Below are 17,894 nucleotides of genomic sequence, written 5' to 3'. Positions count from 1 at the left end.
CTCAGGTGGCTGGAGAGAGATATGTCTACAAATTTGTGTGTGATCCAGAAGCCCTCTTCTCCATGGCCTTTCCAGATAATCAGCGCCCACTGCTGAAGACAGACATGGAGCGCCACATCAACGAAGAGGACACGGTGCCTCTGTCCCACTTTGACGAGAGCATGGCCTACATGCCGGAAGGGGGCTGCTGCAACCCCCACCCCTATAACGAAGGCTACGTGTATTAACACAGTGACAGTCAAGGGCCTCCTCGCGCTTCTGCTCTTTTGCAAGATGAAGAGAACCTCTGAATTCTCTTCAACATTTGATTTTTGTCATTTGTATTTTATTTTTAAATAATAATACACAAAAAGGGGCTTTCCTGTTGCATTGTTCTATGGTCTGCAATGGACTGCGCACTTTATTTGAGGGTGGGTGGGGGTAACCTAAACATTTATTCTGTGTAACAGGAAGATAATGGGTGAATGGGAGGGGGGATTGGGGTATTACTTTTTACTTAGGCTTGGGATGGGGTCCTACAAGTTTTAAGTATGATGAAGCTACATCATGTTGATTTGATTTCATAACAACCTAGAAAATGTTCATTTCCTCTGGGTATCTATGGTACAGTTAATTCACATTGTGTAAATATCCACTTGGAGACTATCTGCCTTGGGCATTTTCCCCTAGCATTTCTGTGTCTCCGCAAGGTGTACAAAAAAAAAAAACAACAAAAAAAAACTACTGTAAAAGGCAGTTTAATTGTTAGAAATGACTGTTTTTGCACCTCTTGTAAAAAGTTATTTAGAGATTGCATTTACTGTTTTTTTGTTTTGTTTTGCTTTATATATGACTCCCAGAGGAAAACCATACAATGGGTATTCTCTCTGAAGCTGAGTAATCACCATGACTGTAAATGAGGGGCACAATTTTGGACTCTGGCTCCAAACTGAGTCACAGGCCAGTAGCAGTACACGTATCTGGTGCCACCTTGCTATTTAGATACAGATAATACTGTCCTTTAAATATTTTGAAACCCATTTCAGTTGCATAATGATATTTTTCATGGTCCTTTGAGATCTTCATTTAAATGTTAAATCTGGGATCGCAATGAAGCAAAAAATATCTGTCTCCATTCACTTCCTTCAGTACATAAAAACATTATTTAATCAATAAGAATTAACTGTACTAAATCACATATTATGCTGTTCTAGATACAGCAAGCACTTCTTAAGAAAAATATCCAATACACTAAATAGGTACTATAGTAATTTTTAGACATGGTACCCATTGATATGCATTTAAACCTTTTACTGCTGTGTTATGTTGATAACATATATAAATATTAGATAATGCTAATGCTTCTGCTGCTGTCTTTTCTGTAATATTCTCTTTCATGCTGAATTTACTATGACCATTTATAAGCAATGCAGTTAACTACAGATAGCATTTCAGGACAAAATAGATGACTCAAACCATTTATTGCTTAAAAAATAGCTTCTGCCATGCTATGCTATAAGCAGCTTTTATGCACACTGACAAAATGAAGAGTAAGCTTCAGCTTGCTAAGGGAAATTGTGGAAACTTTTGGTGAAATGGAAAATTATTTACAAACTGTTAAAGAATATGAGGAAGTTGCTGTATGACATAGTGCTGGCACTGATATTATCCATCATCTTGTTTTGGACGCTTGTGTAAATGTGATTGGATTGTTTGAAAGAAGATTTAAAGATTTAAAGTTTCAAAGGTTTTTGTTTTGGTTTTGTTTTGCATTTGGAGGAAATAGTGAAAGCAGGGTATGTTGTTCTGTTTACCTTGACAAAACCATAAGTAAATGGTGTTATAGTATCTCTGATTAGCTTGCTAAAATGATTCAAGCAAAAAACATAAATTTTGTTCACTATCTCAGAGGAAAAAAAATTTAGAGAGTCAATAACAAAATGTTTTTTTTTTTAATCCTAAACACAAAGCCAAAATCAACTTACAAAAGATTTTCATGATGAACACAGGAAAAATTGTTGAAAGATGATCTCCTGGCTACCCATTTTCCAGCATGACATTGATCACAGTTCATGTCTCTAAACTCAACAGTTATTGGGAAACCCACATAACATAACCTATACTACTCACATTTATTCCTACCAAAATAATTCTAATTTCAACATATTTACATAACTTGTGATTTCAATGGTTGTTCTACATTTACATTATATATCATTAGGCCCATTATGGGTTAACAAATATGCCTTAAAAATCAGAATCCCACCCCCCCCACCCACCCACTATGCTCATGTGGCCATTTACAGTACTTAGAATAAAAATGGATTTTAAAATATTCAGCTAAAATTTTATTGGAAAGAGAATTGACACATTTGGAGAAATTGAAAGTAGGTCTTTAAAATATGATCCAAGTGAAAATTATATTGAGAATACTTTTTCTTTTTTCTCTCATTTTCTTTTATTCTTTTAAAAATTCTAGTTTGATAGTGAAAAAGAATCGGACTATGAGCTATTTTAAAGAATCAAGGAAGAATTGGTATTGATTATATAGTATTTAAGGACAAATTATATATTTTGCTGTTTATGGTAGTAACTCACTGAATAAAAAAAGTAATTGGCCAACATTAAGTATATTTCCAACACAGAAGGGTTCAAAACATTGCATTATAAACTCTTTTGGGAAATGTATCTAAAGGGTTTTTTTTTTTAAGTTCTGTTTCTTATTCTACTTTTTGTTTGGTTGTATTTTTATTTTCAGATAGATTAATAAATCTGGCAGCTGATTTCTGCAAGATTCTTGTGTTTTGAATTTCTAATTGAATTGGCTATTCAAACATAGAAATCAATAATGTAACATTTTCCTTCAACTTGGTAAAAGAAACTAAAGAAGTATTTCCCCTCATGTTTGCTGCCTCTCGATGCCAATACCCAAGGCATTAATTACAATAAAGAGTGGTACCTCTCAAATAAGTAATGAAAAATGACTTTCCTTAAGTTATGCCTATAAAAATGCATAAAAATAAAAATTCACACAGCTGACAGTGCAGAGCAGTTTCCTCAAATTATAGAAAGATCTTGGAGGTCATATACTTGAAGCTCCTTTTTACAGATTTTATCAGTTTCATGTTGATGTCATAACAAATTGCCACAAATTTAGTTACTCAAAGCAAGCAGATTTACCCTCTTATCATTCTAGAGATCAGAAGTCCACAGTGAGTCTAAAGGGGCTATAGAAAGATTCAGGGAACAGCCCCACCCTGTTGTCATTTCTGTCTCCTGGCTTTGCCACTCCAGTTTCTGCTTTTGTGGTGACATGTCTTTCTCCTCTGCTGTAGTCAAATCTCCCTCAGCCTGTCTCTTGTAAGGACACCTGTGATTACATTTAGGGCCCACCCAGATAACCCAGGGTTATCTCCCTATCTCAAGATCTTTAACTTAATCACATTTTTCAAGTCCCTTTTGCCAGGTAAGTTATTCACAGGGATCAGGGGGCAGATAAAGGATATGGGGGGAAAAGGGTGGCTGTTATTCACTTTATTACACAGAAGAAGACATGGTGTATTAAAAATACTGATTGACTTAACGTATGGATAAAAATGTTTTATTGATCTAGGATTAGAAATTACTAAAGATCGTTGTTTTTTTTACCATTGAGATAGTCTCACTATACTCTTTATAAAAGATAATGAGAACATCTTAGGTTAAAGTTCACCTACTCTAATAAAGTGTCTGGTAATCACATAGAGCTTTTAGATTATTTAATCCCCTCTTGTGTAAACATTATGTAATGAGAGAGAAAAATTAAAAAGTGATAATTACAGAGTCATAGCAGAATGAATTAGATTGCCCAAGCCAGATCATATTTTTTAATAGAAACTTCTTTTGGTGAGATTATGAGTTATTACTGTACAATCTTAACATTTACAAGCTATTACTGTTTAAGAAATAATAATATATAGAATATATCTATTACTCAAAAGGGCAGTTCTAAAATATGAGTCAACTCATGTTTATTTGACAAGGAAGAAAATCTATTACCTGGTGTATAGCCTTTGGCTAGATCATAGATGTTTCCAAAAGGCATATCCTTATCAGGCAGCATTTTCAGAGCTTATAATGACAAAACATTACAGAAAGGAAGACCACCTGAATGTTTCTTGGTATCTTAAAAGAGAAAAACTTGAATTTGAAAATAAGAAATAAGTGATATTTTCCAGTTGCAGTTTGATATGAGGAAGGGGAAAAACAGAATTGTAAGAAAAAAGAAAAGGTAAAAAATAATAAAAGGAAGTTAAAAAAGGCGAATGAACATATTAAGCAATTGTGATAAGAATTGCATAAAAACTAAGTTTTCCTAAGACACCAGTGTTGGACATGATAATTGGTTCAATTTATTCAGAACTTAACTAGTACTTGTAGGACTTAGCTGTTATTTTTTTTTTCCTTTAATGTGAGATTACTTTAGAAAAATGTATTTATTTTAAAAACCCAGTTTATAGAAAAATATAGCTTAAGAAAAGGAGAATTTGATCAGGGTAGTGGATGCCTTTATAGAAAAAAAATACTGATGATTTTTAGAATGTTCTATTAAAAGTATATATAAAATAGCTATGGTTTATAAACCCATGTAAAGTAGGATTATTTTCTGTTTTTGCATATAGACTCCAATATTCTTATTTAGTTCTATTCTAAAATGTTTCTATGGAGAAGAAAATTTTAATTCACTTGGATGTATTAAAATTACACATACAGTTTGAGAAAACATTCTATGAAATTTATGTGATTATAGCAAATAAATATGCTCAAATTTTAAGTCTAAAATAAAAGCCCAGAAACTGAAAATATTGCACTATCGTGATCACTCTGGAAGGTGGCATATGTAAAACTGATAAATATCATCTGAATGTTTGACTTGCTTTTGAATCATTTTAATCATTTAATTTATGGCCACAACACTTGAATTCTGTAGCTTCAGTCCTGTCCAACTCTTTGCAACCCCATAGACTACAGCCCGTCAGGCTCCTCAGTCAATGGAGTTTTCCAGGCAAGAATACTGGAGTGGGTTGTTATTTCCTCCTCCAGGGGATCTTCCCGACCCAGGGATTGAAACAGATTCTCCTGCATCTCTTGCAGGTGGAGAAGACCAGGGAGGTCCTTAGGTCCTAGGACACCTGATAAATCTTTTTCTTGAACTGTGTTCTATCTCTTTAAATGCATTTTTCTCTTAATCTGTTCAACTATATTAGGAAGAAATTCTGGGAAAGGAGCTGTCTAAATTATTTCAGTGAGTCTCATGTGCCAACCAGCACGCATGCATGACACGTTACAGCTTTCATCACATTGGCTTTGTCTGAGAAGCTGAGGCTAACGACAAAACCAGAGTCTTTGTGTTAAGATATCACAGGCAAGTGATCCCAGACACGTTTATAAACCCTTCTTTTTTCTGTAATCTTAACCTAGCTACTTTCTTGATTTAAACTTTAAATAACAAAAATGTATGTAACAATGATTCACATTTTGCTGAAACAGGTGTATTTAAAATGTATTTCATTAAACATTTTTCATTAGTCTTTATAGAAAATCTGAAAAAGAAGTCAAGTACTACTTAAACAATAGCAATATCAAAACATGAATTTTTTTTTTTGTGAGTCTTTAAGCATTTAGAAATCAAAATGATTGAAGTATCACTTTGGTTTTTCCACTGGAGAAGGATACAGCTTAATGATTCCAAAAGAGACAGGTCAACTTCAGGATGTTGTAAACACTGCCCCCATAACTAATGCCATTAGACATAATTTCTAAAAGTAATAGATTTCCCAGAACACTTTTAAAGCGTGGTAAAAGTCATGTGATTTGGAGTCACGTGATTCAGAAGATGCAACAAATGAGTGGAATGAATTGGGAGATTGAGATTGTAATATACACAATACTATGCATAAAATAGATAACGAATGAGAACCTACTCTATAGCACAGGGAACCCTACTCATTGCTCTGTGGTGGACTAAATGGAAAGGAAAGCCACGAAGGAGGGGATATCTGTATAGGTACGGCTGACTCACTTTGCTGTACAATAGAAACTAGCACAACACTTTATGAGAAATGAAAGTGTTAATCGCTCAGTCATGTCTGACTCTTTGTGACCCAGTGGACTATAGCCTGCCAAGTTCCTCTGTCCATGGAATTCTTCAGGCATGAATACTGGAGTGAGTAGCCATTCCCTTCTCCAGGGGATCTTTCCAACCCAGGGATCAAACTCGGGTCTCCTGCATTGCAGGCTGATTCTCTACCATCTGAGCCACCAGAGAAGCCCTAAACTCCAATAAAGACAAAATAAAGTAAATCAATACAACACAATTAAAAAATAAAATAGTAGAACTGAAATCACAGCAACTATTTTTTCAAGGAAATCTGAATTTTTAAAAACTATCATATTGTTTCAGAGGGGACTATGATATCTTATGTGTGTTTAAATTTTATGAACAGCCCATAAAACTATTTGTCCTGTAGAAAACTTTATGTGAATTTAATTGAAAGAAGAAAAATATGGCATCAAAAAAGTGGAGAAAATAACGTAGTACATGTGGTATTACAGTTTAAATTGCAAAATGTTATCTAATTCTCAAGAAATATTTTACTTTATACTTGAAAATATTTTAAAATTTAAAAATTCTTTAAACTTTTCCTGTTTAAAAAAGTTATAGTAAAATATAGGTAACATAAAATTGACCATGTTGAGTGTTCACTTCAGTGATATTAATTGCATTCACAGTGTTGTACAATCATCACCGCTAGTATTTCCAATCCATTTAGATTATTCCTAAAACATTTTTAAAAAATATAGGAAATACTTTGTTATATATTAAAAATGTAAAAATGCAATCTTATGGTTTCTAATAATTCACATGTTATAGTTCCTTTATTAATATGTTGGCCTTGATTTCATACTGTAGTTTAATAACATTATGAAAGAAAAAAAAAATTTATGTATAAAGACTATTTCTAGTAGCCAGGACATGGAAGCAACCTAAATGTCCATCAACAGAGGAATTGATAAAGAAGATGGAATGAAGGGATAAATGTATACATCTAGCTGATTCACTTAGCTGTAGAGCAGAGACTAACACAACATTGTAAACAAATATATTCCAATAAAAAATAGTATGTCTACAAATTCTCTACGATTGCAGGGAAAAAAAGTTCACTTAGATACTGAGTTTATTAAATGTTTGAAAATAACTCAGTAATTTATCTCTATATTAAGAAGTAAAACAGCCCAGCACTTTAAAACAAACCACATCAAACAGAACTGACAGGTTGCACTCAAGTTTCTTTAGTTTGAATGGACAGATCTGATTAACATCATAAAGACACAAAAATACAAAAGCTACACTTAAACTCTTTAATACAGTGATAGTTTCAGATAACAATTTTTAAGGAAAAAAATCCCAAACAGAAACATGATAGATTTAATAAAAATGTATTTTATTAATGTATAATCAGACTAACACAATACACTGGGCACCATGCCATCATCCTTCACAATATTTTTAGTTTAAACACTAAGAACTTGCTAAATTAAAACAGAAATTGAATATTTTTCTGTGACTTTTGAAATCTCATAGATTCCTTTCAAAACCTGTCTTCTGAAATATGGTACTTAATCACAAGATGACTTGTTTAGAATCATTCACTTATGGATTAAATTTTGCTTTATTATTGAAAGGACAGCATCTGAAGACAGAAGATTCTATTATTCATTTTTTCTCAGATATATAATATCAGGCCCAACTGTGATAACATTCTAAATTTGTTTGTTGATTTTTGTTTCATGAGGAGCTTGCCTTGCAGGTGTAACAAATAACCCATAATATTTCCATTTAAATTATTTCACGAGCTAACCTCTGAAATTCAGTATCAAGAAAATTGTGAAATACAATCAACTGAAAAAGGAATTCTTCCCTAGAATTTACTGTTTAGTTATTTTCATAACAATTTGTGATTGAGTAGAAACTCTGAGGCAGTGTTTCTAAAACCAAAACAAGGAGAAATATGAAAATAAATATTTGGATAATTTCTATCTCAAAGGAGAAATACATCACAAACTGATTTATTCATTGAGTGAATATTAATTCACTCATTAGAACAGATTTTGAGTTATTCATTTCAATTTGTTCTTTGTTGGGAAATCTATTGATTTAATCCCTCAAAATTACCAATTATAAATCTTCTACAAACTGATATTAAACATTGCTATCAAATCAGTTGGGCTTCCCCAGTGGCTCAGTGGTAAAGAATCCACCTGCCAGCACAGGAGACACAGGTTCAATCCTTGGATGAGGGAATGGCAACCCACTCCAGTATTCTTGCTGGGATAATCCCATGGACGGAGGAGCCTGGTGAGCTACAGTCCATGGGGTCACAAAGAGTCAGACAACTGAACATACATGCACACATAAAATCAGTTGGTTTTCTACTTTGTTGTTATTGTTATTCAGTGGTTAGGTCTTGTCCGACTCTTTGTGGCTGCATGGACTGCAGCACACCAGGCTTCCCTGTCCTTCCCTGTTTCCTGGAGTTTGCTCAAACTCATGTCCATTGGGTCAGTGATGCCATTCAACCATCTCATTTTCTACCACATGCAATTTAGGTATACCTCCCCACAGGAAGACTCTATAGAAGATATAGTAGGTTTATCAAAGTGATCCTTTACTTCAAACTAAATAAGACTAACCCACGTGAATCCAACCCATCCTTAGAGAACTGCATATGGTGTATCAATAATCCCTTATTTAATGCCTACACTCTATGGAAAAGGAGTATGATTTTAAAAAGTGGACTTAAGAATGCTTGTGACAATAGAAGCAGGTATACTTTTATTCAAATATAATGTGTACGCGCATGCATGCTAAGTCGCTTCAGTTGTGTCCAACTCTTTGCGACTCTCTGGACCGGAACCCCACCAAGGTTCTCTGTCCACAGGAATCTCCAGGCGAGAACACTGGAGTGAGTTGCTATACCCTCCTCTGGAGGCTCTTCCGACCCAGGAATCAAACCCGTGTCTCCTGCAGCTCCTGCATTGCAAGCAGATTCTTTACCACTGAGCCACTGGGGAAGCCCAAAATATAATGAGTGTTTCAGGTCAACAGTGCCTGTTACGATAAAATGAAGCATTCAATTAATCAGAGACTTGCACGCAGTCTGTGTGGCCCATCATGGAGAAGAATACTGAACATTTAACTAAAAATCAAGGCAGAGCAGACAACTTATTTCATTAACTTCTGGGCTTCCATGACCCTGAACATCTTGATTAACAGCATTTATCAAATGCCCACTTGCTGTTTTATGTGTACATTCCTAGTAGCAAGAAATAATCATCAATCTATTCAGGTCACCATTGCTAAAATCCATGATTACCAACTGTCTTTCCATTCTTGCATTACTTTACCCAAGACTCAGAGTCCAGGAGAGCACAAGGGTTTGCCCTTGGATTGTGTCCTCACTCCTTGCCTGTAAATGGGCACAGATCATACTGTCCCATCAAGCCCCTGAATGCTGGATGAGAAGTAAGTCCCTCAAGTAACTGGCAACTTAAGAAGTGAAACTGCCTGCTGGTGTCGTCTTTCTCAAAGCCCCCCAAAATAATATTATCATCCATCTTCAGAAAGGGAAAACTGCTGAATATAGCTTGTCCTTTTCGTTCTTTCATTTCCTTCAAGAGTATTTTGATTCCTGTGGGTTTTTAAAGCCTGCTGACATGGTAATGTGCATAAAAGCAGTGAGTAACAATTACTGGATGTCTTTACCAAGTTCTCTAAGAGTATAAGAGGAATAATGATGAGAGCAAAACAATATGAGTTTAGGATGGGTAGTAGTTTACTGGGGCCACCCGAACAATGTATTTAGTACCAACAGGGTGGTTTAAAATGCAGAAACCTATTTTCTCAAGTTCTGAGGCTAGACGTCCCAAATCAAGGGTTTTTGCAGGATTGGTACCTAGGGCTCGATCTGTTCCAGGTCCCTTTCCTTGGCTTGTAGCTGTTCTTCTTTTTCCCATTTTTCTTAATCTTTCCTTTGAATCTGCCTCTGTGTTCACTTTCTCCTTTTTCAGAAGGATACTGATCACACTGAGTTAGGGCTAACCCCAACGACCTTATTACTTACCTCTGTAAAGACCCTGAAACCATGGTTAAATCCATTTCACCTTCCTTCACCAATCAAGGTTCATTAAAAGTTGCATGTTCTCCAAGCCGCACATGGCCTAAACTATAAGATGTGTTCCCGTGTTGTTATCTAGGAACTTGGAGTCAGCTCTCCCTAGATCAAACTGCTTCTGTTAAAGCCTGATTAGGACCGCTGACCATACAACTAGGCATGCGCTAGCCGCAGACGCCTTAGCTTAGTGACACCTGCGCAGAACCACACACCTTTCCTCCAATCACCTCTCCTTGCTTTCCTATGGGGCCTCAAACCATCCTGCTTTCTTATTTGTTATCCTATCAGTACCCAGGACCCCTTGCGTTGGGGAAGGTGGCTTTGATACTTTTCTCCTGTCTCCTCACCGGGCTGCCTTGCAGGTAAGCCCTCTCTTACCTGCAAACCTGGGCGTCTCCCCTGCTTTGACTTGACAGGAAAGGCAAACCCGGCTCAGTAGCAACCTCATCTCCAAATAAGGTCACTTTCTGAGCTGTTGCAGTTAGGACTTCAGGTATCTTTTTCAGGGAGGACACAGTTAAACCCATAGCAGGTACTTAAGTTAGGCTTGAACGAAAGAGTCCATTAAAATGAAATGATTATTATCCATTACGTGTAAGATTTAAGCTTGAAAGAAATTACAACTGTATGTGTCTTATATTACATGACTAATGTAGACAAAGATATTGCATAAATATAACTGAGGCATTGCCCTTTATTCTCAATGAGAATGTTTAAAATAAATTTTATTCTCAGTCCTCTTCCTTCTACCAATGAACATTTTTCCTAAAAAGATGTTAGAGGGAAATAGAAATGAAGGGATTACTCACATAATATAATGAAAATCTAATAAGGGATTGTAGGGATAATAAATGGGAAAAAGAAATCATATAAAAACAAAAAGAAAACAAAAAGGAAAAGTGGCAACCCTAATAATATCAGTACACTGCTTCTGGTCTCTGTTTTTTAGGACCTATAAACTTCCTATGTGCTAGGAGAAAAATCCATGAACAAAAACACTATAGGCTTTTCTGAGCTAAAATGAGAAGTTAGATGAGGAAATTTGCATTGAGCACTACTTATAATTTAAGCACCATTGAGCAATAAGCAGCCTGGGTTTACAAAGAACAAATCATGCCAAACAAACCTGATTGCTTTTTTTATTGAATTACAAGATTAGTGGATGAATGCAATGTGGGAGATGTAATACATTTGGGTTTTAGCAAAACATTTGATAGAGTATCTCATGAACTCTAAAATGAATTTAAAGAGTCAGGAATATTAACACCATGATAAGGAATGGAAATTAATGAAGGATTGCAAAGAAAAGGAAATAATAATCAACCATGATGTGGCAGCCTGGGAACACATCATTATAAGGTGCTACAGTGATCACAGGATTTATTCAGTCCATATTAACATTCACACAGCTTTCTCGGGCTTGATAAAAAGAAATGGAATGAAGAATTCAGAATGCACCTTTTGGTTTCAGGCTGTATATAAAGTTAATGCAGATTTAGGGGAAGGAGAAAATAAACTTGAACTCACGTATTTTTGATGGCTTTAAAAATATGTGTCACTGGATCATTGAATTCACTTAGTGCTCTGAGATTTTGTCATGATGCTGTTCTTTGATCTTTTTTCTGTGTCTCAAGACTAGCCCATTTTTTATGTCATCCATCTTCTTATATGGGGTAAATCATACTATAATTTACTGTAAGTCTGCCTGGCCTTATACTAAAGATCACTGAAGACAACGCAAGCTCTCGGTTGTCCAACTTTTTAGTGTTCAAGTGACTCGAATCCCACCACTCTGTCTGGACTTCATGGTAGATACTGCCCTTAAGGTGCAAGTTCAAAGGATACCTATTAAATAGAAAGTAGTAGAAGCATTCCCTCTTCCTGTGGGATGCTGGCTGGTTGGTCTACAGGGTACGATTCTTGCCTGAGGCAACAAGAGGTCCCAGATTCAGGTCCGGGATGAGCCCTTTTCTTTGGGGCTTCCCTGGTGGCTCAGACAGTGAAGAATCTGCCTGCAATGCAAGAGACCTAGGTTTGGTCCCTGGGGTGGGAAGATCCCCTGGCAGAGGGCATGGCAACCCACTCCAGTATTCTTGCCTGGAGAATTCCAGGGACAGATGACCCTGGAGGCTACTGCCCATGGGGTTGCAAAGAGTCCAACACATCCAAGTGATTAACATGGGGCCTCCCAGGTGACTCTAGCAGTAGAGAACCAACCTGCTAATGCAGGAGACAGAAGAGATGCATGTTGGATCCCTGGGTCAGGAAGATCCCCTGGAGTAGGAAATGCAACTCACTCCAGTATTCTTTCCTGAAAAATCCCATGGACAAAGGAGCCTGACAGGCTGCAATCCACAGCGTTGCAAAGAGTCGGACACGACTAACTTAGCACACGCAGAGGCATTCCAATAAAATCCGCAGTTGATACTAAATCGGGAGGTGCTGCTAAAAAGCAGTAAGACCAGTAAAATTATAACTGGTGCCCTGGCACAACTGGGAAATGTATATGTCAAATGCAAAGTGCAGGAGTCACTTGGAAAGGAGAAAGACTTTCAGCAGTGAGCCGGAGCATGCCAGGAGGCGACAGGAAACAGCAACTTGCATGTGAGTTTACAATATCCGATACCACCCAAGAGACGTAACAGGATGTTTGATCTACTAGATGAGTTTATAAAAGATCCATCAGTTTCTAACACAATGCTCAAGTCCCTTCTGGAAGACTGAGTTTATTCCCTTTGGAAACATCCTTTCCAGAGTAAGAAAAAGGTACAGAGAGAAGTCAGAATACAGCAACAAAAAAATGATTATGAAGTGGAGGATAGCCTCACAATGAAAGAAAAAAATATATATAGCATTATTGAAAGGGAAAGGAATTATATATATATGTATAACAGATGTATAATATCTGTTAGGCTGAGTAGCAAAAGAAAGTATTTTCTAAAGAGGGAGAACACTCAACTGAAAAAACTTAGAATTCTCACAATGAAAGAAAAAAATATATATAGCATTATTGAAAGGGAAAGGAATTATATATATATGTATAACAGATGTATAATATCTGTTAGGCTGAGTAGCAAAAGAAAGTATTTTCTAAAGAGGGAGAACACTCAACTGAAAAAACTTAGAATTAGTAAGTTTATAGCCACATTAATAAAAAATAAAATCCTGAGAAAGGGAGATACTATATGTCTGAGAAAGTCTTTAGATTTTACCCTTTGATTAAATAATTGATTTGAGAATGTACCAAAATGTACCTTTCTTTTCTGTTAATGATTTTTTAAATTGAAGTATAGTTGATTTACAGTGTTGTTAATTTCTGCTGTATAGCAAACTGATTCAGCAATACCTATATAATAAATGTATATACATTATTTTTTTCTTAATCTTTTTCATTATGGTTTATCATAGGATACTGAACATAGTTCTCTGTGCTATATGGTAGGACCTTGTTGTTCAGCCATTCCACGTATAATAGTTTACATCTGCTAACCCCACCTTCCTTCTCTATCCATCCCCTAGCCCCCTCCCCTTTGGCAGTCACAAGTCTGTTCTTTATATACTTGATTCTGTTTCATAGATAGGTTCATCTGTGTCATATTTTAGGTTCCACATATAAGTGATATCATATGGTATTTGTCTCTTTCTGACTTCACTTCGTATGATAATCCCTAGTTGCATTCCTATTGCTGCAAATGGCGTTATGTCTTTTTTATGGCTGACAAATATTCCATTGTATATGTGTATCACCTGTATGTAACACCTCTTCTTTAACTATTCCTCTGTTGATGGGTATTTAGGTTGTTTCCATGTCTTGGCTATTGTGAATAGCACTGCTATGAATGCAGAAGTGCATGTATATTTTTGGATTAGAACTTCGTATATATGCCCAGGAGTGGGATTTCTCGATCATATGAAATTCTATGTTTGGTTTTCTAAGGACCCTCTGTACTGTTTTCTGTAGTGGCTGCATCAACTTACATTCTCACCAACAGTATAAACGAGTTCCCTTTTCTCCACATCCTCTCCAGCGTTTGTTATTTATAGAGGTTTGAATGATGACCATTCTGCCTTGTGTGAGGTGATACCTCATTGTAGTTTTGATTTGCATTTCTCTAATAATTAGTGATGTTGAGCATTTTGTAATTCTTCTTTGAAGAAATGCCTATTTGGATCTGCCCATTTTTCCATTGGGTTGTTTACTTTTGTTGTTGTTGAGCTGTTTGAGCTGTTTGTATATTTTGGAAATTAAGCCCTTGTTGGTCACAACATTTGCAAATATTTTTTCCCATTCTGTAGGCTGTCTTTGCATTTTGTTTATGATCTCCTTTGCTGTGCAAAAACTTATAAGTTTGATTAGGTCTCATTTGTTTATTTTAATTTTTATTTCTCTTGCCTTGGGAGACTGATCTAAGAAAACAGTCGTATGATGTACGTCAGAGTATGTTTCACCTCTATTGTCTTGGAAGAGTTTTATGGTGTCATATTTAAGTCTTTAAGTCATTTTGGGTTAATTTTTGTGTGTGGTGTGTTCTAAGTTCACTGATTTATATGTGGCAGTCCAGCTTCCCCCAACACCACCTACTAAAGAGACTGTCTTTTCTCTATTGTGTATTCTTGTCTCTTTTGTCTAAGATTAATTGATGGTAGGTGTGTGCTTTGTTTCTGAGTTATGTATTCTGTTCCATTGATCCATGTCTGTTTTTGTGCCAATACCATGCTGTTTTGATTACTGTAGAGAAATGCAATGGCTTTCTGAACAAAGGTTTGCCAAGAACTTAAGAATCTTCTTGACAAACTGATATATTCAATAATTTATTTGAATAAAAATTCAAATCCCAGTACATATTTTTTATATATCCATTATGACCGTAACTGTTGGATCTGCATGCCCCTTCCTTCCTTCGTTCCTTTTTTTCTTGTATGGTTAACCTGTGTGTTTCTCAGTGGTTTGTCTGGTCCAGTGCTTTACTAGCAGAACAGTTGCCATTTGGGCCAGACAATTCTTGAGCAAGATTCTCATGCTCTGTAAGATGTACGGCATCTGCAGGTCCCAGACATTACATGCCAGTATGTCCTCTAGCAACAACAACAGTCAAACCCTTACATACACATACACACAATTTCTAACTGCCCTTAACATCACTCTCTTCCCCAGAAAGTTAAAAAAATAATTTTAAAACACACTCACCATAGAAATCTCAGTAACTAAGTTTTCCATATTTAAGGGTTTTGTCATACTTGCTTGGAGAATTCAAGAGTCTAGTGTCACAGGAATCTTGCATCAGTCAAGATAAATTAGCTTGTGTTGAGTGACTTACAAAAACAAAGTCTATTTTTCTGTTCAGCTGCAGTCTCATCCCAGACTTTTTTTGATGGTGCAGTCTTACGGCAGAACATTGATGGCTCTTATAGGGAAGAAGAACATAGCTCTTGGAGCTTCTGCTATGAAGTTACAGTATCATTTCTGTTCATACTCAGCCAAAGAATGTCACTTCCCTAAGTTGAGTTCCAAAGAATAAGAATGTACAACATTTTTTCTGGGGGAGGGAGGGCATTTAATATGAGTAAATAAACTTTCTTTGGCTCTTAATATTCGTTTTGAATTTCAAGGAAAATACCATTGGAATTCATCATAAAATTTCCCAATGGGAAAATGACATCTTTAAACAATGTGATGGTTGCTACACTGATATTCATAGTTAAAATTTTAGGGAGTCATGGAATAGAACTGCTTTGCATCTGGCCACACAGAGTTTTCTAGAGATGAGAGGGTCAAAATTGCCACACTAGAACTGGTCTCACTGACTTCCTTACTACTGTTACCTGAGACACTTGGTTTGTTGTGTCTGTAAAAGAAGAATTCTTAATTACTTCAACATATATTTATTGAATAAGCTCTGAAAATGACAAAAAGAAAGAAGCTTCCTCTCTTGAGGAATTCAGTCTTGCAAGCAAGAAAGACACAGATCACTGACTATAATTCAGTGTGGGAAATTTTGTATATGAATATCTAATAAGTATCTGAGTACAGTTATGAGAGCAGTTAATCTTGCTTGAATGTGGATATGGAGACATCTTTATAGATGAAATGATATATAGCCCAAGCTTATAAATTTGGTGGAAATTTTCACGTAGATAACAGGGACTGGCAAGTGAGAAGAAAGAGAAAATCTGGGAATGTCAGAATCTTCTTGGAAACTTTCTTAAGCCATGCATCCCCATCCCCCAACTCCCACTGACACAACAGACAAAAAGCAGGAGACTTGCTTGTGCTGATAAAGTTTCAAAGATAATTCTAATGAATGCACAACCCATACAAACACCACCACCACTCAATACTTGGCTCTACTCTCTAGTAGGACAGCCACCTACACAACTGAGTTCTTTAACACTGGAGTCACTTGGGACTTTGATTTTAAATAAAGATTCCCAAGTTTCAGATTCAGTAAGACTGGGATTCTTGTTGTTATTCAGTTACTAAGTTGTGTCTGACTCTTTGAGATCCCATGGACTGTAGCACACCAGACTTCCCTGTCCTTCACTATCTCCTGGAGTTTGCTCAAATTCATGTCCATTGAGTCAATGATGCCATTGAACCATCTCATTCTTTGCCACACTCTTCTCCTTTTGCCTTCTATTTTTCCCAGCATCAGAGTCTTTTCCAATGAATCTTAATCCCATGTGATTCTACTGTACAAGGTCCATCAACCTCACTTATATGGGATGGAAAATACAAGGAAATGTACCTAGAGTTGAGGTTATTGGGAGAGGCTGAAGCTAGAGCTTGAAATTCTCCTGTGGAAAGATAAGTGTTCATGCAGTCTGTAAGTATGGGGGTCCACTATTCTGCCTACCACAATATGTAGGCATTGAGCTACATAAAATTCATATAATTACAAACCAGTAGGAAAATTTTTAATTTTACTGTTTGTTAATTTAATTCATAAAATATCAGTCAAATTAAGAGGCTCAAGTGATTATTTTTTTAATGGGTTTTTAAAAAAACATTTATTTATTTGGCTGTGCTAAGTCTTTGTTGTGGCACACAAGATCTTTTTTTAGTTGTGGCATGTAGGATCTAGTTCCCCTACAAGGGATCAAACCCAGGCCCACTGTATTGGGAGTTCAGAGTCTTAGCCACTGGACCACCAAAGAAGGCCTCATATGATTGTTAATATAAAGCAAATTTTAGAAACTCAGCTTTTGGCCAAAGTGAGCCAAAAGAGTCCCTAAGCATAAGTATAAAGATGTTGCTGCTGCTGCAGCTAAGTCGCTTCAGTCGTGTCTGACTCTGTGTGACCCCATAGATGGCAGCCCACCAGGGTCCCCCATCCCTGGGATTCTCTAGGCAAGAACACTGGAGTGGGTTGCCATTTCCTTCTCCAATGCATAAAAGTGAAAAGTGAAAGCAAAATCGCTCAGTCGTGCCCGACTCTTGGCAACCCTATGGACTGCAGCCTACCAGGCTCCTCTGTCCATGGGATTTTCCAGGCAAGAGTACTGGAGTGGTTTGCCGTTGTTTTAAAAAATGTTCTTTTATAGATATGTGCAGATATATTTGAGGATACAGCATGGAGACAAGCTCATCAATTGGAATGCAGCTAGCTGAGTCAAGAGATAGATGAGGATCATAATTAGACCCTAGAAGCTCATTTTCTAGGGACTGTGAGCTCCTCTGGGAAAAACAAGAGAAGGGTGCTG

The 17,894-nt window shown here is 36.3% G+C and overlaps 1 protein-coding gene across 5 annotated transcripts in view; it reads left to right on the top strand.

The window, feature by feature from the left end:
- Positions 1-2,949, top strand: part of ETV1 (ETS variant transcription factor 1) — a 98,534-nt gene extending 95,585 nt beyond the window's left edge. For all 5 annotated transcript variants that reach the window (XM_055589887.1, XM_055589885.1, XM_055589888.1 and 2 more), the window contains one exon: positions 6-2,949. In XM_055589887.1, coding sequence (XP_055445862.1) covers positions 6-227 — 222 coding nt within the window. In that variant the 3' untranslated portion in view covers positions 228-2,949. The remainder of the gene's footprint in view (positions 1-5) is intronic.
- The last annotated feature ends 14,945 nt before the right edge of the window (positions 2,950-17,894 follow it).

This window comes from Bubalus kerabau, chromosome 8 (genome assembly GCF_029407905.1).
Source record: "Bubalus kerabau isolate K-KA32 ecotype Philippines breed swamp buffalo chromosome 8, PCC_UOA_SB_1v2, whole genome shotgun sequence".
Lineage (NCBI taxonomy): Eukaryota > Metazoa > Chordata > Mammalia > Artiodactyla > Bovidae > Bubalus > Bubalus kerabau.
This window is presented reverse-complemented; position numbering and strand designations above follow the sequence as displayed.